General features: G+C 46.0%; 1 protein-coding gene across 3 annotated transcripts in view; it reads left to right on the top strand.

Annotated features, from left to right (window-relative positions):
• LOC144127775 (RING finger protein 141-like) overlaps positions 1–23,872 on the top strand; it is a 138,101-nt gene extending 114,229 nt beyond the window's left edge. For all 3 annotated transcript variants that reach the window (XM_077660674.1, XM_077660672.1, XM_077660673.1), the window contains one exon: positions 22,451–23,872. In XM_077660674.1, the coding sequence (XP_077516800.1) occupies positions 22,451–22,601 (151 nt within the window). In that variant the 3' untranslated portion in view covers positions 22,602–23,872. The remainder of the gene's footprint in view (positions 1–22,450) is intronic.
• The last annotated feature ends 1,570 nt before the right edge of the window (positions 23,873–25,442 follow it).

The raw sequence follows: 25,442 nt of genomic DNA on the forward strand, positions 1-25,442 counted from the left end.
CTAGAGAACTCTTTCTTGCAGGGGGATCTGGCCATCTTAAGTAGAAGAGCAATCCCGCACCTGCACCAGTTGTCACAAAGCATCAGAAGTCTGAAAGTGGACATGGTGGTTGGAAAAAGTACGGTTTAAATATGAGCGCATCTCTTTAATGTGCTCAGGGCCACTCCATCTGCTTTATGGCTCAGCTTGTAGGGTTGAAAACTAAACATTTTGACAGATTTACCTGTCTGGTTGGGTTTGAAGACTTATAATAAACTGCACATCTCCAACCAAAAATGTTAACTTAAAAAAAAAATGTTAGAAATGTTAAATGTTAACCCAACGTTTCGAAGCCAACTCGGCTACTTCATCAGGGATGACTTAGGGCAGTAGCTAGCGTCTTTTAAGTATATGCCCAGGGACTTCGCTCTTCAACGCAACGAAAAAAAGTCGCCATTCAGCACCTCCCTGCAGTGCGCCAGCGTGACTAACAGCCTAAACACCCGTCTGCTTTCCCCCAGGCCTTTCGCATCACAGCTGTCGTTCCTTTGACCCCCTCCCCCCTCCATACTTAAAAGACGCTAGCTACTGCCTTCAGTCACCCCTGATGAAGGAGCCGAGTCGGCTTCGAAACGTTGGGTTAAAGTTAACATTTTTGGTTGGAGATGTGCAGTTTATTATAAGCTTGTAGGGTGCATGCGGCAGTGTTCTCCTGCAGATGCACTTTGTAAAAATGTTGTACAGGTGGAGTTCTCGCTGTCTCGAAAGATAATAGTTTTCAATTGGTAGCGAGGCACTGTAAGTAATAAGGGAACATATCTACTAAGGGCAGGTAGTGACTGCAGGTCCGAACCATGAGAGGGAAGTAACTAGATGAATAAGAATGGGGTGGAGCGCATTTGGCAGGTTCTCTCAGATCATCAATGGCAGTTTAACAATATACCTCAAGAGAAAAGTATATAACAGCTGTATCTTACCGGTACTCACCATTTGGCAGAAACGAGGAGGAAAGCAAAAAGGGTTCTGCTCAAGTTAAGGACAACGCAGTGAGGTATTGAAAGAAAAGTGATAGGTGTAACGTTAAGAGACCAGAAGCGGGCAGAGTGGGTGACTGAGCAAACGCGGGTTAATGGGTTAATGACATCCTAGTCGAAATCAAGAGGAAGAAATAGGCTTGGGCAGGGCATGTCACGAGAAGGCAAGATAACCGATGGTCATCAAGGGCAACAGACTGGATACCAGGAAAAGGTTTAGTATAGCAGGGTGGGGCAGAAAGTGAGGTGGGTTGATGAGATGGAGGAGTTTGCGAAGATCGGGTGGATGCAGCTTGCACAGGACAGGCTTAATTGGAAAGCTATGGCAGAGGCCTTTGTCCTGCAGTAGGCATAGTCAGGCTGATGATTGGGAAGGTGAAGTTTTCATTAAACAGCGCTGTTAGCCCCCATCGTATTCCTTTTCGTCAGACCTCACGTGATTGAGTGCTAAGCCCCCAGGATAACAGGTATGATGACAACTGCTGGCTTGCATGGGTTATCTTCTAGACACAATAGTGAGGTACTTAGGAACTCTTTTTGAACTGTGTGCACTCCACAGCACTGAAAGTTTGAGGGCATTGAGTTGGCCACAGTTGAAAGGGAGAAAGGAAAATTGGATTTTTGCTTTTCTATTAATCATAAATTTTGAAAATTATTCAGTTGCCTCATGTGTTTTTCCACCCTTTAATAGAAACTGAGTGATGCGCAGCCCCGCTTCCTTTCTAGTGCTCAAGCTCTAGAGCTCCCACTCGCCAATTTCACCGTCGTGTCTGTCCAGTCTTACTGTGCCCACTGTGGCAGGTGGCAGTTATTGGTTTGATCACGAAGAGCAACCTGCATGTTGCAAGTCCCACTGGTGGCAGCACCTGTCATAGCAGGGCAGTTTTGCATTGCTTAACCACTGAGCCAGGAGTGGTATGAGGACTCTTATGGATATATGAGTTGAAAGTAGAGAATGGTAAAATGTGTGTATATGGGCATTATTTCTCGTTACCACACCACTATACATTGATCACTGGTGATGATAGATTTGAAGCACGATTTCAGTGCCACCGGGGCAGCCCAGGATATGATGCACTCTCTAGTTTGTTGCTTAGACACTACTTTCGTTTCTTGCGTAGTTTGTATTTTTCCCTTAAGGTGGTAATTTTGGAAATGCCTTTGGAGTTGTGGTTCTGGCGTAGTGCACTCTCGGGACAGCGTCAGCTGCAGAGACGGTGCACACCTGGAAAAATTTCATTTTGTGCGATTCTGCTGCATCTGCGGCAGATATTTTCAGTGCTTCAAGCAGCAGTGACTCTGACGATGATATTGTCGCGAATCTTTGCATTATTTGTTCCTTCTTCAAATCTGCCGCCACGCCACTTTATCGCTTTGTTTGCGACACAAGACTGGACTAGATTTATCTCGATTGATCGCAGCCAGGCAGAGCTGATTCTACGTTGTTCCAGAATGTTCTAGTAACTTTGCATGCTTTATCTTGAAAGTATGCTATCAGCTTTAAATTGAGCACGGCCGACAGCGGCGGGCATTCTGTTCGACGACCACCAAGCACACTTGTTACTACGCCGTCGCCAAGTGATTCAGTCCATTGTGGGCTCAGGTCAGCCCCAATAAACAGTTTTCTTTTAAAAGAACTTTTGTGTATATTCATTCTTCCTGACTGCCGTGACCACTACGTGACAATATCACATCATCAAAATTTGTTTCCTACAAAGAAACTGGTCATTCTCATCACGAGCATGGGCATCTATCTGCACAGAGGCTTTGTTTTCTGCTTTTTGTCTATTTTGTCGTTTATGGAGCCAGTTTGTGCATCGCAGTGATGTCATGAATGATAAATCTAGTTTCTGTACTGTGTCGACATCGTATCGGCAATATTTACTCCCATCTGCCAAAACAGAATAGACTTCAAGCCCAGTAGAAATCGGGGCTCCGACCTTGGATTCACACTTCGCAATAGCTCAAAGCTGTTCGCGAAAGCTGTGGATGTCTTCAGACTGATCTTAAATCGTCTGAAATGTCTTCCAAATACAGTAATCCCTCATTATAACAAAATCGCTTTACTCGAAATATCGGTTTTCTCGGAATTTCCTCCGGTCCCAACCCAAATGCTTGCATTTTAAGCCGCATTACTCAAAGCACACGAAAGCTGCCGTGGTGGCTGAGTGGTTACGGCGCTCGGCTGCCGGCCCGAAAGACATGGGTACGATCCCGGCCGCAGCGGTCGAATTTCGGTGGAGTCGAAATTCTAAAGGCCCGTGTACTGTGTTATGTCAGTGCACGTTAAAGAACCCCAGGTGGTCGAAATTTCCAGAGCCCTTCACTACGGAGCCTCTCATAGCCTGAGTCGCTCTGGGGCATTAAACCCCCATCAACCAACCAATCAAAGCGCACGAAGGGCTTGACCCTCTTTATAGCGAAGTGGCGAGTGGAGGCATCGCCACCACCGAGTGGGCGACCCTTTTGCGCGTGCAGTGTCAAATTAATACCGCCGACGAAATGTCCTCATGCAGGCACAGAACACGCCACAAAAGTACCAAACCTACGACCGATGACCTGATTAGTAACGAGTACCAAGTGAGTGCCGAGTGCCCCCAGCTGTTTACAGCAGGGCGAACAGAAGCTGTCAAATTTCATGATGCAGGGCGCCCAAATCGGTGGCAATCGCATCGCTGGTGTCCCCCATGATAGAATCCATACAAAAATAAAGTTTTCCTGGCGCTTTGCGATGCCAGAAAACTGCGGTCTCTTAGATGCCGAAAAGTGGCCAAAAGACCGCGGGCAGGCTTGCGCCATAACATTCCATGGGGTGTGCTTGATGAGCAAACTTTTTCTGCTCTAAAGAGCACTTCTGGCACTGAAACGTGCCAAAAAGCACAAATGAAGTGTCCCTCCGATTATGAGCCCATTCACACTTGCGAGTCGCGAGCGAGCCGAGCTATCGGCAATGACGCTGACCGCGGACGCGCTGGGCAACAAACTGAGCTGCTCCCTGGCTGCCTTAGTCGTCGCTAAGCCTAATCGTTTCAAAACACATTTGCCAAAGCAGACGAAACTCTCGAAAGTGCGCGAACAACTTCATTCCCGAGAGTTCTTGAAGTGTGAACAACGTTGTTGTCGAGCTGCTGCCTTGACGCAAGCGACTGCTGGTCGCATGCCCTTCGGGAAGACGTCTTTGGGGAAGCCGGTCTAGAAATTGGCTCGCCGCTCGCCATAATCGGCCTGCATTGCAATAAAACAGTGCCCTTAGCTTCGTTGCACTTTTTACGGTGCAAATCGACGAATAACTTGCCAAAAACACAAAAAATCCGAGCGTCGCCAGCAGCGAGTCAGGCTTTCAACATGGCAGGTAAACACAACCATGGTGTTTCCCCGGCGGTTTTCTCGAGCTCGTCGTGCTCGATTTGCGCCATCTGACTAGACAAACGTTCTAAATGTGTGACAGGGTCATTGAATTTTTTTCCTAGACATTCGTCAATGGCGCGGACGCAACGCTGCGTGAACACCGACACTCGTTTCTTAGAATTAGCACATATGTCGTCGACAACTCTGCACCAAAAAACTCTTGTTTTGCAAACACGACAGCTGCACACCTCGAGAAAAAATTGCCCAGTAATCATGCAAAGCTCCTACTGCAAAACCATTCACTTTTCACGATCGCGCTGTGTACCCACAATGAGCGGCTAATCATTTTTTGAGCACAACAAACACAACCTCAGACTCGAAACACTGCATTTGCTGTGCTTTCCAGTGCGATACTGTTGTAGTTGTCCGTGACCCCCCCATAAATGTGGCCACTGCCTACGTGATTCGAAATACCCCGAAGGTTGAATGCATGGGCGGCGACCGCGGCCTCGTGCAATGCTTGGTCAGATTAGAGCAGGGGTTGCACACGCTCGGTAAGAACTTGGAACAGCGAAAGCTCACTGCCTTTTTTGGACCTGAATAAAGTTTTGCTTCACTGAGTACACTGTATTTTGACTTCCACGCAGTTTTAGCGCAATTAAAGCTCGACTGCTTTAGATTTTCTCGGGTGGTCACGTATATTGAGTTATCGAATTACCGCTTATTACAAATTTTTTTTGCCATCCTGCTGACTTCGTTATAACAAGGGATTACCGTAGCATTTTCAAGCAGTATACAGCCCAACCTCATTATAATGGACATGAATATTACGAATTATTATGAATTATTGGCTCCATCAAACTGTCCCTAAATTTTTTCGACGAACTTATTCTTACTCCATTTATTGAACGCGGTTTGCATGAAACTGATATATCAAACTGCTGAGTGCCAAGCTATGCCCGCTCGGATGGCAAGTGGCAATCTTTACTGCACTACACAGGTGACTGGTTGTGGTACAGCAACAGTTAGAGCCATAGTTAGCACTTTTGCCAACAACGCCACATAAAATAATGCGGCGAGAACAGCTAGAAGCCTAGCACCCATTTGCGCCCCTCGGACCTGTTGAAAGTGCCTTGGAGCCAGCGACATGACCAGTTGTTGTGCCTTTCCAGCAGCCATCATTCCATTTACGTCAACTGTCATGTAGCGGAGGTAGTGACAATGGTGATAACTTTCGGCCAGCGTTAGATTTTTCATGCGACACCGCTCTGATGTCAGGAAGCCACCGTAGCTGGCATTTGACCTGCCACCACCGCATGCCCAGTGCTTTGTGAAGCAATGTAGCCGATGTTTTCCGTTTGCTTTTTTTTGTTGTGGCCACTGCAATCGCTGCAAGTGGCTTTGAAACAGTGTGAAAAGCACGGAAAAGGTCTTCCCCAGTTGCGGTTCTTTCACTGATTAACTCTTGCTTCTCCAGGTTGAGAAATTTCATTATATAAATGTTGGCTATGTTGAATCATTTACAGCTCTTAACCTATTCGCCACAACGAGGTTTTGCCGTATCACCTTTTTGTAATTCTAGTGCCTGTAGATCATCACAAATGGTATGGTGGGTATACTTTTTGTGTTCCTGCAGTTTTTTCAGTTTTTTTAAGGCAATATTAGCTTAAACGGATAATGCCGTAAATTACATTTATGTAGCTATATTTTGATACATTGCATTCTACTTTGAAGCTTTTTCGCTCTGTGTGAAAATATCTTGGACAGTTGGAAACTGTCTTTTTTCATGTAGTGTTAAAAAAGTTTCTTGCTGAAAACGCTTTTTTAGTAATAAATTTAAACTTTCGGTGGCTAGTTTACAAACAAATTGTAAACATTTGTACTTTCCAGAATTTGTTTGTTTTCTGTGCCAAGAAATAATTGTCCTTCTTTGGTTACAGGCGCGAAAAACAGACACAACACAAGGCAGAAAGATGGGACGGAGATGGGACGGAGGTGCTCCATCCCATCTTTCTGCCTTGTGTTGTGTCTGTTTTTCGCGCCTGTAACCAAAGATGTACAGTTACCAACCTGCCCAGCAAGACGTTCTTTTAAAATAATTTTCCTGTCAAGTGTTGTTTTTAATTTTAAGCTTTTTGTGTTTGTAATATTTTTTTTGCAATATTCACACCAAGTATTTTGTGTTGAAATAAATGTCTTCAGAAAACACATTCGTTTGCCATCATTTTCATGCAAATTTTGCTTTTTTACACTCACGGAGGGTCTGTGCGGCATTGTTGAGCAAAGAAAGAAAAATATAAAACTCTTCCAAGTGTAGTCCGAGTAGGTAAGTTCCACGCTAATTGGTTCAGTTGTGCGGGAAAGCTGTCCTGCGGGGGCGCACCAGACAGGCAAATCTGTCAAAATGTTTAGTTCTCAATCTATCATAAGTCTTCAAACCCAACGAGACAGGCGAATCTGTCAAAATGTTTAGTTTTCAATCTATCCGTGCAGACTTCGGGCTAGAAGTAATAAGTCTTCAAACCCAACCAGAGAGGCAAATCTGTCAAAATGTTTAGTTTTCAATCTATCCATGCAGACTTCGGGCTAGAAGCTATGCAGCTTGCCAAGAAAAACATCAAGACCATGCAAGGCATCTCGGTCTTCAAGACACACCTGGAATTCGCCAAGAAATGCAAGGAAACCAAGGTTGTACCCCAGAGTCTACGACTACGACGCCTGGTCCCCACACCGGAAGGACGAAGCATCATCAACAAGGCAGAACAGTACCTAGTAACTGCACGAATACATGAGTGCCGTAGCGTGATTACGAAGAAAGAAATCGACGCCTTGTTCGCCCGCCGACAACTCGAGCACAAGACGCCCAAGCTAGTGACGTCTATCGAGGCATTTGCCAAAGAAACTGCATCATCAGAAGCCAACAAACACCGCACCAAGCAGACAGAGAAGTTGTCGAAACTTCAATGCCGGCCCGAACAACCCCCACCGGACCATTCTGACCTGGTCGCCAACTTCTCCTCCAGGAAGCTCACAACCGCCGAAACGTCAGTCCTAGCCATGGGACACAAATTCAACCTCCAGGTGAGCAGACCCCCCCTTCCAGCAATCGTATCTGCGCTTGAAGTCGGTATCCGGCAACTGGAACCTGGTGTACGAGAAGAGGAAAGGCTCTAAACAATAGGTGTACTTAATTCAGTGCAAGCACACCGAAAAGAACCAAACCTACCACCGGATGAAAGGCAAGCCCTGCAAGACCTCAAGACAGACACCAACATAGTGATCCTCCCAGTGGACAAAGGCAACACAACAGCCGTTCTGGACAGACGGAACTACGAAGAGAAAATATCCGCCTTACTCAGCAGTCAAGAATATGAACAATTGAAGAAGGACCCCACAACCACTACCCAAGCAAAGCTAAACAAAACATTGAAAGAAGTATTCCAAAAACACCCCACCTTCCGAAACCTCTACCTTCAGTTATTGAGCACCAACAGATCGGCTCCAGCATTCTACGGACTGCTCAAAGTCCACAAACTGGGGATCCCTTTGCGCCCGATTGTCGACTTCCGGTGTTCCCCTCTTCGCTCGTTGTCAGAATACCTTCACAAACTCATATCCCCAATCGCAGGAAAAACAGCGACCCATATCCGTCATTCCAGTCACTTTATCAAACTGGTGTCCCAAGCCACCCTTGAGGCCGACGAATGGCTTGTCTCCTTCAACGTGGTGTGCCTTTTCACAAACATCCCCGTAAAACTTGCAGTGACCGCTACCCGAGTCGCCTCACAACGTTACGACACACTCAGCGCACGAACCCCGCTGAGTGTAAATGATGTGTGCCGCCTCCTGGAGTTGTGCCTATCAAACACATACTTCTCTTCAAACGTGGAATTTTACCGACAAGTGAAAGGAACACCGATGGGAGCATCCATCTCGGTCGTCATGGCCAATTTAACCATGGAACACATCGAACAACAAGCCCTCAACTCATTCCACCCGAAACCAAATATTTTCCTCATGTATGTCGACAACTGCTTCACCGTCATCAAAAGATCTGACACTCAAAATTTCCTTCGTCATTTAAACTCCATAGAACCTGACATTCAGTTCACGCTAGAGGTGGAACAAGAAAACTCCCTGCTGTTTTTGGACGTCCTCGTGTCCCGAAACCACAATGCCCTTTAATTCTTCGTATACCACAAACCAACCCACTCAGGCTGGTATCTCCACTTCTCTTCGAACCACCCTACAGTCCATAAAGCATCAGTGGTGAAGACGCTGTTCAGAAGAGTTGAGACACACTGCAGCACAGAACTTGACAGAAAAAAAGAACAACGCACGATATTCAAAGAACTCATCATGAACGGCTACCCAAAAGGCTTTATTCAAAAACCATTCGACGTCAAAAACACAACATTCGTCAAGAAACCAACGCCACCACCAAAATACGTCACTTTACCTTATGTCGGAGGTGTCAGTGAGACCATCGCCCGAATCCTGAAAAAATCGGGTCTCCAGGTTGCACACAAGCTCACAAACACTGTTGCGCTTTGCCTACCTGTTCCCAAAGACCGGCCGCCGAGAGAAAGAGCCCAAGGCATTGTCTACAAAATTCCATGCGCCGACTGCGACGCAAGCTACATCGGCGAAACCAAAAATTTCAAAGAAAGAATTCGGCAACATAAAAACGACGTCCGCAAATTCGCAAGAGAACTCAATCCAGTAGCCGAACATTCCGAGGACTCCGACCATAGAATCAACTTCGACGAAACCCGCATCCTTGGAACTGACAGCCTAAACCCTCTCACCCGCGCCTTTCGCGTCACAGTTGTCGTTCCTTTGACCCCCCCCCCCCCCCTCCCCTCCATACTAAAAAGACGCTAGCTACTGCCCTCAGTCACCCCTGATGGAGCCTGAGTCGGCTTCGAAACGTTGGGTTAAAGTTAAAATTTTTGGTTGGAGATGTGTAGTTTATTATGAGGACAACAGGGTATTAGGTCCTAATATGAGAAGGCAATCTACTGGCAAACTCTTCAGGAGGCAAATACGCAAGGAACCGTCAAAGTTGTTCCAGATTTCAGTCGACATGAGAAAAAAGAAAACTTATAAGTCCGAAAAAGCATGAAAAAGCACAATGTTCAAGGGGTCAGTGCGTCGTGTTCTACACGAGGAATGAGTGATGAATGTGATAGGGGATGCAATGGGTGACAATTGATGGACAATCCTGTGTAGCATGACAGTGCAGTCGCGTACACGCCTGTATTTTAATGGCTTGAGCGATAATTCTTTAGCACGTGTAGAAGGTGAAAAGTTACGGTTGTGCCGATGAGAAATAAACCTCACCGCTTTATTCTGAATGGATTCCAGTTTATCAATATCACATGCGCAGTGCGGGAACCAGACAGCTGAGGCGTATTCAAGGATGGGCCACTTGAAAGTTTTGTAGGAAGTTAATTTGCACTCTGTAGTTGCGTTTTTTGTGTATGTTTTAAGTACTGAAGTTTTCATAACGCTTTAGCTCATATGATGTCAACGTGAACATGCCATTTTACGTTGAACATGAAGGTGACTCCAAAGTATTAGAAGATGTCGACGCATATAAATTCGTGCCCATTATGACAGTAACTGGAACGCAACGGGGTTTTTTTTTTTGTTAGTAAACGTCATGGATACAGTTTTGTTCATATTGATAGCCATTTGCCACTTTTCACTCCAGGCAGAAAATAGAGAAAATGTGCTGTTCAATACTTGCTGGTCACCAGAATTGTCGATAACTGAGTATAGCACGCAGTCATCTGCGTACAAACACAGTCTTGCTGGAGTGTTATGTATTACTTCAATGACATCGTTAATGTACATGATAAACAGAAATGGCACCAGGACAGAGCTTTGAGGCACGTCAGATGTAACGTCAACTGAAGCAGACCGCTCATGTTTGTATGTAACAAACTGGGACAGTGGATGCAGATAGTCTCTTATCCATTCTACTAGCCTGTAACCATCGAGGAAAGCCTTGAGTTTTAGTAAAAGTTTGCTTTGACACACCGTATCAAATGCCTTCGGGTAATCTATGAAAATAACATCAACCTGGCTCCTGAGATTACCATAAAATTCCGAGCATGCGCCCCTACCCCCGCAAGTGGAAATTACTGGCGAAGTAGGGGGGGGGGGGGGGGGGGTGCGTGCGCAATACCGGATTGGCACCAAAATTCAAAATGGCGGCGACATTTTCCCGCCAGAAAAAAAAAGCGCAGTCCTGCCGTTCTTTCCCGCTTGAGTAATGCATCATCCACGCATTCACTAAACACCGGCGCTCCAGTAGTCAATATTGAAGAAGCGTAGCTTGTTGGGCCAGTTGGTGCATGGTATGGTATGTGGAAAACCAGAAAACCAGCTTGAGGTCAGCGGGCTACCCTGAGGACGTCCTCGTTTCTATTGCTGAGACCTTGACCAGTAAATTTAAGTCACAGTACAAAAGAGATGAAACGCCTAGTGAGGAATCCAGACCTGCTGTAATGCCATACCTGCATAAAATCTCACATAACGTTGAAAAGGTAGCCATGAAATACGGTGTTAAGGTAGTCTTTTCTGCGCCCACCAAACTGTCGTCGCTTTGTTCACGTATCTCAAAAATCAGCACAAAAAAGAAATGTAATGTTAAACACCAGAGCATGTTCACCAAATGCACCACCGATGTTGTTTACTCGCTCCCACTGTCCTGTGGCAAGGCCTACATAGGTCAAACGGGTCAATGCGTCAACGACCGTATGAGGCAGCACCGCACTTCGCTGCAGCCAGGCAACACAGCAAATCTTCCAAGTCATTGCAACCACTGCAAAGACTGCACCCCTCTGTTCCATAATGTCAACATCATCGGCCGCGGCAAAACACAGATAGAACGAGAAATCTTAGAAGCCTTTAAAATCAAGCAGTTAGGAACTGAATGCGTCAGCGACAGCTCTGTCAGGTTCACGGCAAAAGAATACACTTTCATGAATGGGACATAGGTTGCCACAGGTTTCTTCGCTCGCTTAATCAGTTTTGGGTTTGCTGTTTTGATAGCGTTTGTGGTGCTCACGCGCATGTGCGCCCTGTTCTGATGTTGGCGAAGTAAAGAATTTTCAGTTGTGTTTCCAGCGTTGTCCTGTGTGCTTCTCCTCCTTGTGAATGCATCCTTTTCGCTGGTTTTCCACATACCATTCCAGTAGTCAACTTTCTTCGAAGTTGTGCTTTCCTGTAGCAACTTCTCGAAATTCGTGTCCCATTCCCGTATCCGTTTCCGACCGAACTTGAAGTCTCGAGACGTTTGGCAAACGTTCCTTCCGTTTTCCCAATGCCATTGTATGATCTCAAGTTTCTTCGCCACTGTGTACGAATGCATTGCTGACTTGACAACGCCAAAACAAGACAAATGACATGTAACGAACGGGCATGCGGATGGCTTGAAATGCAGGATTGGATTGGGTTGGATTCTTTGACTGGATGGGGCAGGCCAGTGTTGCCTAGCCGCGGTATATGATAAGGGCGCGGAGAGACAGGGAGTGGGGGGGTCGCTTTCCTGGAACGGCACGGAAATGTGAACTTAACAGTGAAATTAGGGGAGGCCCTAGCATGGGTGGGGGGGCTTGTTCGGAATTTTACGGTAAGTGCTGTTGCAATATCATGTGTGAATCCAGTGCGCTGGGTGACGGTGGAGAATCCAGCTCGGAGATTGTGCTGATGACCTGAAATATTATTTGTCAAATACGGTATGATGTGCTCTAAACTTTTGCAGCATGTTGTAATTAAGGAGATTGGTTTGTATTTGGTGATCATCTACTTTTTTTTCCAGATTTAAGTGCTGGGATGGCATTGCCGTTTTTCAGTTTTTCAACTGAACAGTCAAGCAATTTGTTGAAGGTGATAATAGTTAATCATCAAGCATTCCATTGAGAGTATCATTTCAAAAATATGTTTTTTATGCAGTCCGTCCCGAACTTTTGGTGTTATCTATGTTTAACACTAGGCTACGAATGCCGGCAAAAGTTATTTCGATGTCAGGAAGCTGTACCAAGGCAGTGCTCTTGTAGAAACTTAGGTTGATGCCGTTATAAATTCTGAATATAGACGAAGTAATTACTGAAGGCTTCAGAAACACAGTTTTGGTCAGGGAAAGGCTTATTATTATGGTCTATTATGAATGATGAGGTGGGCTGGGTTGGATTTGTTGCTTTCCAAAACTTCGATGGATTTTCTCTCGTGAATTATGTGAGAGTGTTGGTGTAGTAAAAGTTCCAGGCTCTTTTCATTTTAGCTTTCAGCGTTGGCTTAAGCGAGCTTATCAGCTTGTAGTTGTTGTTTGAGTGAAGCTTACTACTAAGGCGCTTGATGCGGTGAGTCATCTTAATTATTTCTGTGGTTTACCAGGAATGTCTTGGGTGGTGTGTGATGCGTATGGTGGACTTGGTTAAACATTCACATACAATATTGACATATTGTTTGAGAAGAGCTTCGATGCTACAGTAGCGTCGGATGATATTTATATCATTCAAAAATTTTTCAAACAGCGATCATGTTGACAGTGGAGCCGTCATCAGCTGAGTTTAAATTCAGAACACTGTCATACATAGGTTTTCATGTGATGTTAAAACTAACTATAGCAGCCTTGTGGTCTAGCATACCGTCAACAACCTGACATTGAAAACCATTCTGCAACATCTTCTGCTTAATAAAGACAAGGTCTAAAATAGCACCTTCTCTGGTGGGAGCTTCAAAAACTTGTGTGAAGTCGAAAGAAACGGCCATGTCAAAGAATCGCACTCTGCCTTATCACGGGAGGTAGAGGCAAGCGGGTGTAATTCGACATCTGGAACATTAAAATCACCAGCAATGATCATTTTAAAGGTGTGAAGCCTCTGTTTAACAGTGTAATCACTGATGATTTCAAATGTGTCCTCGTTGCTGCTATGTGGACGGTACACAGGACAGATGATGATGACAAAACTGCAGGCAGAAATCTTGCATGAAATACACTTGACGTTAGCAATTTCAGGTAGTAAGCAAAGTTCAATATGTTTTTTTATAAGGTTTATGGTTTATGGGGGTTTAACGTCCAAAGCGACTCAGGCTATGAGAGACACCGTAGTGAAGGGCTCCGGAAATTTCGACCACCTGGGGTTCTTTAACGTGCACTGACATCGCACAGTACACGGGCCTCTAGAATTTCGCCTCCATCGAAATTCGACCGCCACGGCCGGGATCGAACCCGCGTCTTTCGGGCCAGCAGCCCAGCGCCGTGACCACTCAGCCATCGCGGCGGCTCCTACACTTGCACTGCGTCCTGATGACCTATCTTTTCTTAAAACAGAATAGCCAGGAGGCAAGAATTAAGTATCGTGAGATCCGTAGCACATATTATAGAGGTATGGTGGCATTCAACGAGGCAACTAAAATTGACCGGCTTGTTCGCAAGACTTCACACTGTGCACTTCAAGAGTGCACAGTAGGGATGGTACCAGTGCCTTTAACAATATGCTTATCGGCATCATTCCACTTGTATCGCACCTTGTCCACTATCAGGCAATTGTATTTCAAGCGGGGCTTGCTAGAATTCTTTCTGATATCATCGCAGTGCTGCCACAGCGCCTTACATATCTGGTGCAGTCGTGGAGAGAATTGTTCTTTTATGGATTGCCGTGAAACTTTGTAGTGTTTTTTTTTTTTTGGCACCCATTCGCCCCCGCCGATTGAGTGAAAAGCTTTTGCGCCGCTATTTCAGCCCTTACAAGGTTCTTTGTTGGCTAGGTGAACTGGACTATGAGGTTGTCCCTGACGACATAATTGCATCCCAGACTGCCCTGTTTGCGATTAAAGACGTGACCGGGGTTTGTTTGTTTTTTTTGTTGCAGCAGTGTGCCTGCTGGCATAAGGTATTTACAAATGTAGGTAAACACTGGACTCTTGAAAAAAGTCCAGTAACATCCAGTGGTGCGGGAAAATTGGTTTTTTTAGGGAAAGGAAATGGCGCAGTATCTGTCTCACATATCGGAGGAAGGGGCCAGGGAAGGGATAAAGCAGGGAGTGAAAGTAGAAAGGAAGAAAGAGGTGCCATAGTGGAGGGCTCCGGAATAATTTCGACCACCTGGGAGTCTTTAACGTGCACTGACATCACAAGTGCACCGACATCACATGGGCGCTTTTTGCGTTTCGCCTCCATCGAAATGCACCCGCTGCGGTCGGGTTCGAACCCGGGAACTCCAGATCAGTAGCCGAGCGCCCTAACCACTGGGCCACTGCGGCGGGTCCAGAGGTGCGGCCCAAAATTTCATTTTTCGACATCTGGTGGACGGCCTGGAGCGGTCCGCTTTCTGCCGGATAGCATGCAAAGAGGGGCAGGTCCAAAGAAAATGTGTGCCTTGCATACAGAAGGGGCAGGAGTCACTGAAAGGGCATGGTACTGTGCTGGCCACGACCAGGTTACCGCTGGGGTGAGGGCGACACGGAGGCCTAACCTTCGAAGTAAGGCCTCTTCCTAGCGTGCAGGGCCGCTAGGGAGGTCGGTGCCGCATGGTGGGAGTAGTGCTTGCGTGGCACGCCGAAGGTTTTCCTTTTCTTGAAGGAGTATTGTCTCCAGAGAAGTTGCGGCCGCTTGAAGGGGACTTGGAGGAGCTGATTCGTGACTTGCTGCATACACCAAAGCTTGTGTGGGGTGGGCATCTCGACGAATCCTTCGTGCACATACCGTGAAGGAGAATTTTTCAATTATGTCCTGAATTAGCTGTGTCAATAAGTCGATGTTCAGAAGATGCCGCAGACTACGGACGGCTCCTGAGGAGTCTGTGAGGATGTCAAGGTGGCTTCTAGATGGCACCAGAGGATTTTTAATGCGTCTCGAGTGGCCAACAGCTCTGCCAGTGTTGCCAGGCACGGTGCACAAAATGCCGCAATATCCCTGAAGCTTCAGCTCTTGCAAAGTATATGGAAGATGGCTCTGTGTTGCCTATCGTTTCCTGCCTGTCACGACCACCGTGGCTTTACCAGCAAGTTTCTGTTGGCCACCTGAGTGAGTCTAGTGCGGGGTTGGATGGCATCTTGTCAACGATTGAAGCTTCACTATGACGACACGTGGCATATGTCGACGCTAGTGTGAGTGAAGAGCACGTGACTGATCGCAGCTATCGCTTCCCCTGCATTATTACCACAAATTGCAACATGCTCATACACTTGCTCCCCTGCCTGGCGACCAGATTTATCTCGATTGATCGCATCCAGGTGGAGCCGATTCTACGTTGTTCTAGAATGTTGTAGTAACTTTTCATGCTTTATCTAGAAAGTTCACTATCAGCTTTAAATTGAGCACGGCCAAGAGCACGACCGCTGAGCGCGTTTGTTGCTTCCGCTGAGTGATTCAGTCCATTGTGGGTGCAAGTCAGCCCAAATAAATAGTTTTGTTTAGACACCATTTTCGCTGTCTTTCTGCTCTCCGTATTGCAGTCACCACTTCGTGACAGTATAAATCACTTCTCTTAAAGGCGCACTGAAGAGAAATCTGAACTCCGTCTTTTTACAGTGGGAACTCGATCTGCATGTACCGAACATTCTTAGAAACTTCAAATTATTGTCCTCTGCGGCCAGTTTTTCTAATTTAAATCTGGTTTAAACGCGGCCCGGCTCCCGCCTTTTTTTCAACTCAACGTTGAAGGCAGGAAGAGTCAACAAAAGCGTGGAGTGCCTTTCAGCTTGTCCCAGCGGCTTCACTTTCACTTTTATTTTGTTGTCTTTTAGCTTTCTGTAAATTAATAGTTTCAGTTGCAGACAACACAGCCGCAAATTAGGCCCACAGAAATGAAAATATGCGTGGACTCTTTGATTTACGTATCACTCCACCGATGGCAGAGCGGCAAGCTGCCACAAAACTGGTTCCACGTGCTGGTTGACTCCTCCTACCTTTTGCGTTGAGATAAAAAAAAAAGGCGGGAGCGGAGACGTTTCATCATATTTAAATTGGGGGAAATCAGCCGCATAGGACAATAATTCGAACTTTCTAAGAATGCTCGGCACGTGTAGATCGAATTCCCGCGGTACAAAGACGAGTTCGGATTCCTCTTTAGTGCACCTTTAAGTTTGTGGGCACTTCTTAAGATCCCGGTCTTAGATCTGTATTCCAGTAGCCTGATTATAATAGGTCTTTGTGCTTCCTTTTTACATGCATTAACACTTTCCTGTCCGCGCCTATACCCATCGACAGTATGTTGTCGATGGACTCAACGTACATTTTCTCCCCGTTCGGAGCGCTTATGGACAGCTAGCGCCATCCAGCAAATAAAAGGACAACTATTTTTCAAGTTTTGCTTTTGTGTTTCTTGTTTTTGCCGCGGGAGGGAGATTTAAAGCGGCTTGACTCCGCGGTTGACGAGCGCGCGTAGTTTCGGATATGGCGTCGACGTCGCGCGCAGCTGCTCCTCGGAAACGGCGAGTTTCGGCAGATTCCGATGAGTCCGCATCAGAATTTTGTGACGGTGGCAGCAGCGAAGACTCTGGAGATGATTTTGACTCATCCGAGTTCAGCACGGACGGTGAAAGTGCGTCAAGTAGCCCCGGAACGTCGAGAGGTATCCGCCGGTAAGTTTCGTTTTCTACTCCGAAGCGTTTTATCGCAGCCGCGATCAGACCTAATGACATCCGGTGTGTTCTAAAGGTCACGGTTCTTATCTGCAGGGTGTCAACGTCGTTTGGGCAGGACCACTTGTCGGCGGCGGCACAAAGAGTGGAGTTTTGCGCGAGAAGACGGCCGGGAGTCGACCTCGGCGTTGCGCTCCGCAGTGCCACGCGGCGCTTCGTAAGAGCCGTCGACTTCTTCGCGCTGTTCTTCACGGCAGAAATAATCACCGAGATATGCAACATGACAAATAAATATGCGTGGATGCATATTTTGGAGAAGCAGTCCTACAGTGACAGAGACGGATCGTGGAAAGCAGTGACTCCCGATGAGATGAAGAAGTTTATCGGACTTCTCATTTACATGGGTATGGTACAAGTGCCGCGCTTGCACTGCTACTGGAACACGCGGAAATTATTTTCCGGTCTTCTTCCGCCTTCGGTAATGTCAAGAACTCGGTTCAAAGCGTTGCTTGCATTCCTCAGTGTGTCCGACCCTGAGAAGACAACTGCCGCATCCCATGGCAAGCTGCATCGCGTAGCTTCGCTGCTGAAGCACATCAACGCCTCATCCGCTCAATTTTTTCAACCTGATCGGAGCCTCTCCGTTGACGAGAGGATGGTAAAGTCCAAAGGCAGATCCGGAATTAGACAGTACATGCGGGACAAAGTTATCAAATGGGGATATAAATTGTGGGTTTTGGCGGACTCCAAATCTGGTTACACGGTTCAGTTTAGTGTATATACGGGAAAGCGTGAAGCACCTAGCGCACGTGGGCTGGCATTCGATGTTGTGACACGGCTGGCAGAGGATTACCTGGATCAAGGCTACATAATTTATCTAGACAACTTTTACACGTCGACATCCTTGTTTGTACACTTGTTGGAGCGCAAGACGCTTGCTTGTGGCACAACGCGCAAGGATCGTCGGGGATTTCCAACCGAGCTGAAGGACACACAATGGGAAAAAAAAGCAAAGAGAGGAGATGTTCGGTGGCTACGGGACCAGGACGTTCTGTACTTACAATGGAAGGACAGGCGTGTTGTTCACATGATGTCGACAGCCCACACAGCCAACAAATTCGTACTTGCGAAGCGCAGAAGGAAAGTGAGCAATAAGTGGGAAGAGATATCCGTGAAAAAGCCGATGCTGATTGACAAGTACAATGTGGGCATGCTCGGCGTCGATAAATCTGACCAGCTAATTGGGACATACAATGTTCTGATGAAGTGTGTGCGCTGGTGGAAAACGCTGTTTTTCCACAGTATAGATATTGCTGCTGTAAACAGCTTTATTCTATTTGAGGAGCACCGTCGTCAGCATCCCGAAGTGCCTGAATTGTCAAGAGGTTCGCGCTTCGATCAGTTCGCGTTCAGGCAAGAGCTGGTGGAGCAGCTCATAGGACTTGAGCAACAACATCCAGACCCCAAGGCTCCTCCTGTTGTTCCCATTACTAGTGCCCCTAAGGATCAACAGCACAAGCCCCAGAAGCTACAAAGATACAGGAACTGCAAATTGTGCTACCAAGAACGGAAAGTGGAGCAAAAAACGAACGTTTTCTGCGAGACCTGCTCCGCAAACTTGTGCTTCACCACATCACGCAACTGCTTTGTGCGGTGGCACGATAGCCACTACGGATAACATTTTCCTTTGTAAAAAAATAACTTGTACAGATAGAAAGTGTATATTTGCAGGAATGTTGTATACAGCCTTTTTCTTCAAAATGTATATTTAGAATTGTTTTTATCTTGTCTTGATGCAAAGCAGCGTCGACGTTTTTGCGGAGTTTTCTCGTTTTTGTTACAAATTTTTTCATTAAGTAATTTTTTTCAAAGAATTGGTAATAAATGTTTGCTTGTAAATAATACCATTAGAAAGCACATTCCTTCTTCTACAAATTGATACTAAACATATTAATATCAAACATTTGGTGTAGCAGCAAAAAATTTTTTTACTAGACCACCCGAAAACTGCTTATTTTCCCGCGGACAGGAAAGTGTTAAGCCTTTGGCAGTGCTCAATGTCTTTGCAATTAATTTGCAGTTTACTGGCAATTGTCTCTGTGACTAATGCGAACGGTTGTTCAGGCATCTCAGCCATTTCTTCTTTGGGCAGGCCATAAATCAGCAAGTTGTTACTTCGGGACCGATTTTCAAGGTCATCATTTTTCCGATCACTCCTCTAGTAAGATTGGCAACCGTGCTTTCCAGGTGATACATATTTAAAAATAAACAGCGTGGAAAACAGGGGCTTGAAAGGTAGAAAACACAGGACAAGCGCTGACTCTCAACTAAAGTTTAATCACAGCAAACAGGCAAATATAAGCGAACAGGCAACAACCAAACAATAAAACCGCAAGGCACGTGCACTATGTTGGGTCAAGATAGGCAACCTCACTGTCACGCAGGAGCAGGGATGGTTTGCTGACTGCACAATCTTGGTTTCTTTCTCATTTTTTAGGCTTCTACGATTTCCCTGGTCAATTGATCGGTGTGTTTATACAATACGTCACTATAGTACAAGGAAGGAAAACATGATTGACACTCTCGGCAATGATCAACTAAATTCGTGGAGCGGTTAGAATCTAATGAGTTTCGATGTTCTCTTAGTCGTGTGTTAATACACCGTCCTGTCTGACCAATGTAAATTTGGCCACAGGACAGAGCTATTTTGTACACTACGCCCTCACAGCACGGTAAAAATTTCTTATGCTTAATGCCATAAGACGCTACAGATTTGTTGGGATTGCAAGCCTTATTTTCAACAGTAGAACAAATTTTATTGAGCTTATTTGGTGCAGGAAAAACAATATCAACTTCATACCTATGGGCCACATTTGTAAGATCATGTGGCAGGCGGTGTACATAAGGAAGGACTGCGAACTTTTTCAGTTTTTAAACATAAAGCATTTGCCAGGTGTGGGTCTGGTAGCAGCACAAAAAATGTTCGTCACTTCTGTAGCGTGGGAAATCATTCTGAAACCCTACCTGTAAAATGAAGCACAACGAACTGTAACTACTGCCTGCCACAGTGTTGCCTGACCCACTGAAGAGTAAATGCCGCGAAGGCAGTCTTATGTGCTCCAAGAAACTCTCAGATGTCACTGGTGTCGTTTGGCATGTGCACAGGGACCACTTGTATTTGTGCAAGCTGGTCGAGTGCTGTGACGTGTAGGCAATGCATTCCGAATCGACGGTGACTGGTCCTTGATTACGAAGCGGCCACCGTCCAGGCAGATTGTCTGAAGCAGGCTGTAATCATGCTGAGAAGGGATGACCTCCTGAAGATAGTCATCCGATCAGCAATATTATTATTGCTAGGAATGATTTTAGCTTGAGCAGTAATTTTCTGTGGCACACTTTATCGAAAGTGTTTGTGATCTCAAGAAAAATTTTATTTATTTATTTATTTATTCGTGTACCTACATTGTGTCCTGAGGGCTTACAGTAAGGGGAAGGGTTAAGAGTGAAAGCTTTTACTACTTTCGTCAGAGTGATTTCGCCGTTGCCGCACATTTGACTTTGAACATCCTTGCTGCACCACTGCCATAGCAACGCATCACGTGACTTCGCTGAGTTGAGTCTTCGCCATCGCTGCACCGGGGCTCCACAGCCACGGAGCGGCTACTGCCTGACCACGTGATATAGCCTCACCTCAGCTGGATAAAACAATTTGCTGGGATTCAACTACTGCTGAACCTTGTTAGAGAGTGAGAGCTGATGTATGGGGCAAGTAGACGTGGCTTGCCATCTGTAACGTTGAGTGCGTTCCACACACTGGATAAGCAGCACGCCCACCCCAGCAGGTGGCAGTTAAATTAATGGTTGATCGCAAGAGGTTGGCCACCCAATGAACGCTGCGGCCTATTGCTGCAGTGCTGCGTGTCTGCCACAACCTTCTTGGTGCTGATGCATGCAGCCCACATCTCTCTCTCAGTGCCATGCCACATACCTGAAAGGGTGATTGAGGCGTCCACTGACCCAGGGAGCCAGTTATGCGCCTTCCTTTCCTCAAAATCATTGGAGTCTAGAGCATTGTCAATGTCAACGCCAATGAACACAGTGAATGCCGACAGCTTTCGCTTTCTATATCCTGGATTAACTGAGTTAATCCTCAGCCTAATTTTTACAAAAAGTGCCATGGTATCATGGTCAACAATCGTACAACTGTCAAGTTAAAAATGTGAATGCATGGCTAAATGTCAAGGCAAAAGAGGAAAAGGCATGTAAAATGAGAAGCTATGGCAAAAATAAGTGTTTGGAAGGTAAGAACACGGATAGCATACCGTAAGTTTAGTAGGAGCCTGTAAAAATGAAACGAAATGAAAAAAACACCAGAATATACTTTTCACACTAGAGCTTATACGCGTTGTGTCAGCAGAACTGGAAAAGTGTCGTGCTATATGTCTGTTTGCCTCCTACGATCTCAACCCTGGCACAGGTTGTGTGTGGTTTCTATCAGTTGCGTAACCATTGAAAAGCCCTGTGGAAATCCATGTTGAAACTTGCTGAGAAAGTTAATCCCTTGATAATAAACCGTAGTTGTATTTGAGACATGTTCAAAGACTTTACATGCAGTTCGCGTGACTGCAATTGGCCTGTAATTTGATACTATCTTTGGATTCCGCCTTTTAATTTTGGAATTATCTTTCTAATTGGACAGTCTTCAGAGACTGCATTTTCTGGAAGTGATTTCTAAAGAACAAATATTTTGTTATCTGCTAAGCATGCCTTTTAAGAGCACATTTGGAATGGTACCAGTCAAGCACAAATGGAGGAATAGCAAGACGGCAGCTTATAGTTTAGCAGTACATGAGGAACAGAATTGCAGAGTTTTCTAAAGTCGAGCTAAAGAGTGCGTTTGACCAGCATGGTCAAATGTAAAAAAAAAAAGAACTCAAGCAGGTGAGTACAGCAAGAAAAGGCAGATCGAAAACTGTTTTGGAGGAATCTAAAAAGACATTTACTGTTCACGCTCTTTTATTACTGCTCTGTAAATTGTCCAAATGAATTTGGAAGGTTAATATATCCATGAACCCTCCCTCCAATTCTGTGAAGTTGTAAATAAGGCAGGGGAAAAATACTGTCACAGCTGTCAGCAATTTTTACAGTGTTGTTAGGAAAGCAGTGCAAGTAATGTGCTATATAGGGGTGTTGGTTTTGGTTTCAATTTAGTGGATTGTCTTGAGCCTCTCTTTCTAGATGTGTACTTTGTAATTGGGCACTAAATGTTATGTAACGGATTGGGATAAATAGTTTGACCTCGTGAAATTAAGGGTGTTCGCCTACCACTCGATCAGTGAGTCTCCTCTGGGGCCCTTCCCCAACTCTACATAATGTGCAAAATAGATAAGCATTATGCCATGGGGGCCTCAGACAGTGCCTTGTGAAATTCAACAGTTGCGTCAAATGCACACACACATTGGAATCTCAGATGTGGTCCACTTGTGCAGGAACGTGTCCAACACTACGTGCCCACTGTGCCGAGAGGAGTTTGCGAGCACCCGGGAAACATGGGTCATGTCGGAGGCGCCGGAGTCGTCGGAGGTGCTCAGCGAGATGCAGAGGGCACTGGCTCAGTTCCCCAAGCAGGGCCCAGACTGACCTGCCCAGCTGCTCTCCTTGGATGCGCTCAGCAGCAGTGATGCCCGTTCTCGTGACCAGCTTTCCTTGGACCAAAATGCATACCAGGCATCAGTGGGGCTTGACATGCTCAGCCTGCTTCTTCCGCAGCGTGGTGTGTGTCGTGAAACGGGCTGACAAGTGCTGTCACTGAGTAGCACAGGAAACCTCGCTAGATGCTGGGAAGCACTAGCGGAAGGAAGCAGCAGCAGCCTGTGTGGACCCCTCCCGGGTGTAGAAGGTGCATCTAGCACTAGGCAGGAGCCTGCAAAGTTAACTCCTAACATGCTCCGCCTTGCTGTGTTTGATCATCGTGCATTCAGTTCAGTTGCTTGAGAGCTCTCCGCTGGTATTTATTGAGACCTTGCGACTCAACTCAGATGCTCTCCTTCTGCCAGAAGGCACTGGGCAGTCACGAGTGCTTGCGGTGGCATCTTCACTCGCAGAGGCGCAGCAAAGCTCTCTGCAGCCTCTTTGGGCAGTGCATGCCTCATTACAGCCACTAGACAGACTTCCTCCTTTTTCCTGGCTTGCTCATATTACCGCTGGTACCTTGTTAGTATGCTTCGGTGAATCGCATGGCTACAGCTGTGTACAGAAGGACCTCTGTAGAACAGAATTGCACTGAGCCACATGAGACAACTTCCGTGCTTGTTGTTTCACTGGCAGAAGCCACATAGAATGAGAGAATAGTCTGCCAACAAGCTGAGATCAGAGAGCACCGTACATGTACACTCGGAAGAGGAAGGCAATTTTTGATGAGCATGATTATAAATAAAATCAACCATTCATTGATAAGGTTGCTGCCACATTTCAAATTGTTGATGGAGCTGTGATGAATTGCTTTCAATGGGCAAGAGAACCTTTTCTGGCACCACTGTCTTCGTGCTGCATTCTGATAGCTGCAGGCTTTTCTACCAAGATGACACTTCCTTGCAGCTCAGTGTACTTTCATGGTCATATTAGGAGAAGAGGCAAGGTTGTTCCATTGGATGGGAGCATTGCAAGCGTGATGGTGAAAATGTAATTGTACCACTCCTGAAAGGACTGCAGTGCAGCGAGATTTCGGCAGCATTTCTTGAGGACAACACCACACACAATGCAAACAGCATTGTGCGCTTAGCCTGCCGAAATGCATAATGCGACCATGTGAGCACTGGCTCAAAGCTTGAAATTAGCCAAAATCTATTGAGTGCTAGATGCAGTGTGCAACTGTAAATAAATTATACTGCAAGAATACTGTTTTATGGAAACAGTAAATGTCTTTATGCTTTTCACACCTCAAAGCATGTTTAAATTCAGTGACCTCAATTGTGTTTTGCAGCTTTCTACAGACATGCTGTGTGGAGAGACCACATGAGCAGCGGTGATTGCAGTTTTGTAGCGATAGCTCTACATTACGGTAGCATTTCGAGCCTTCAGCGTGGCGGAGCGGCACGCTGCGCCTCCACGCTGTCACGTCGTCGGTCACGTGGTGCGGAGCAGCTGCTGGCGGCGCGCCGTGGCTGATCACGTGGTTCGTCACATGGTTGGTTACGTGACCAAGTTCCACTCGGCCAGCTGTAGCTATCGCGTCACTCCTGGTTTTACGAGAGCTATTTTCGATGAAAAATACTGCACCTGGTGAAAATGCGTGGCCGAGCAGGCTAGCATATTATGGAGGCCATCCTGTACAATTAAGTTTTGGTTCAATGTTTTGTTCTACTGTTAGACTGCGAGATACAATCTCCATTTTCATCACCTCTGTGACAGCCGACATGAGCGCAGGATTGTTACTGCAAGCTTGCAACCACCTGCGTTGCTGCTTCCATGGCGCTGTCGACGGATGCCAGAGGCTTGAATGTGTGCTGACTTCCGGACTGCAAACCTACATGCCGCTCTGGCGAGATAAGAGTTTCGGAAAGGCACAAAAGACGAAGGCGTAGGCAACGAGGAACTCACAAAACACCACGGGCGTGTTCCTCGTTGCTTATATCCTCATCTTTTGTGCAGTTTTAACCTTTTTGAAACTATGAACCAACTAGCCTGCAAGAGCGTCCTACTAGAGATAAAGGGGCAAACCTTCGCGCAAACGCTTGCCGCATCATCACCAGTCACTTGCGCAGTGCAGTGAAGCCTGCTGCCTGCCATTTGAACGGACATAGTTTGGAGCTGGGAGTTCGATATATCCATTGCAAGGCCAACCACGTTCAATATATAAATTAGAAATTGCATGTGTTTGTTAAAAATATTTACAAAGAGTTTGATATAGCTAATAATTTGGAAAATTCGTGTTCGTTATATTGAGGTTTGACTGTAGTACACTGCTCCACAACACAAATGACAGATGAAGAAACATGTAACAAACGAAGAGCACTTCGTTTGTTGTGTGTGCTTCTTCATCTGTCATTTGTGTTTGGAGTAGTGTGCTATAGCCAAGCATCAAACAAGCCGTTCATTGTGTTTTTATATTCTGCTGACTGGCCTTCTTGGTGTTCCGTGTCACCTTACAAGTGTGTGCACTTTGACGAAACCCTTCTCTGCAGGAAAAAAAAAAATTGAAAACTTATTGAGTGTTGGAGCCTTTTCCATCAGTCAACGGCCTCATAATGTTCCTTGCAGCTATTTTCAATTCTTGTTCAAGTTCTCTAACACGTCTAAGAGACTGAGGTAGGGTACATACCACATTTGAGGTCTTTTTACAAAGTCATGGTGAAACTGTGTACCCTTTTCTTTTTCAACAAAACCAGTAGTCGGAACAGCTTGGAAGTGATGCCACTGAAAATTTCATATTGTGCGTCCAAAATTTTTGACGCTCGTCTAGGTTTGCTACGAATGCCGCGT

This window comes from Amblyomma americanum, chromosome 4, assembly GCF_052857255.1.
Source record: "Amblyomma americanum isolate KBUSLIRL-KWMA chromosome 4, ASM5285725v1, whole genome shotgun sequence".
Classification (NCBI taxonomy): Eukaryota; Metazoa; Arthropoda; class Arachnida; order Ixodida; family Ixodidae; genus Amblyomma; species Amblyomma americanum.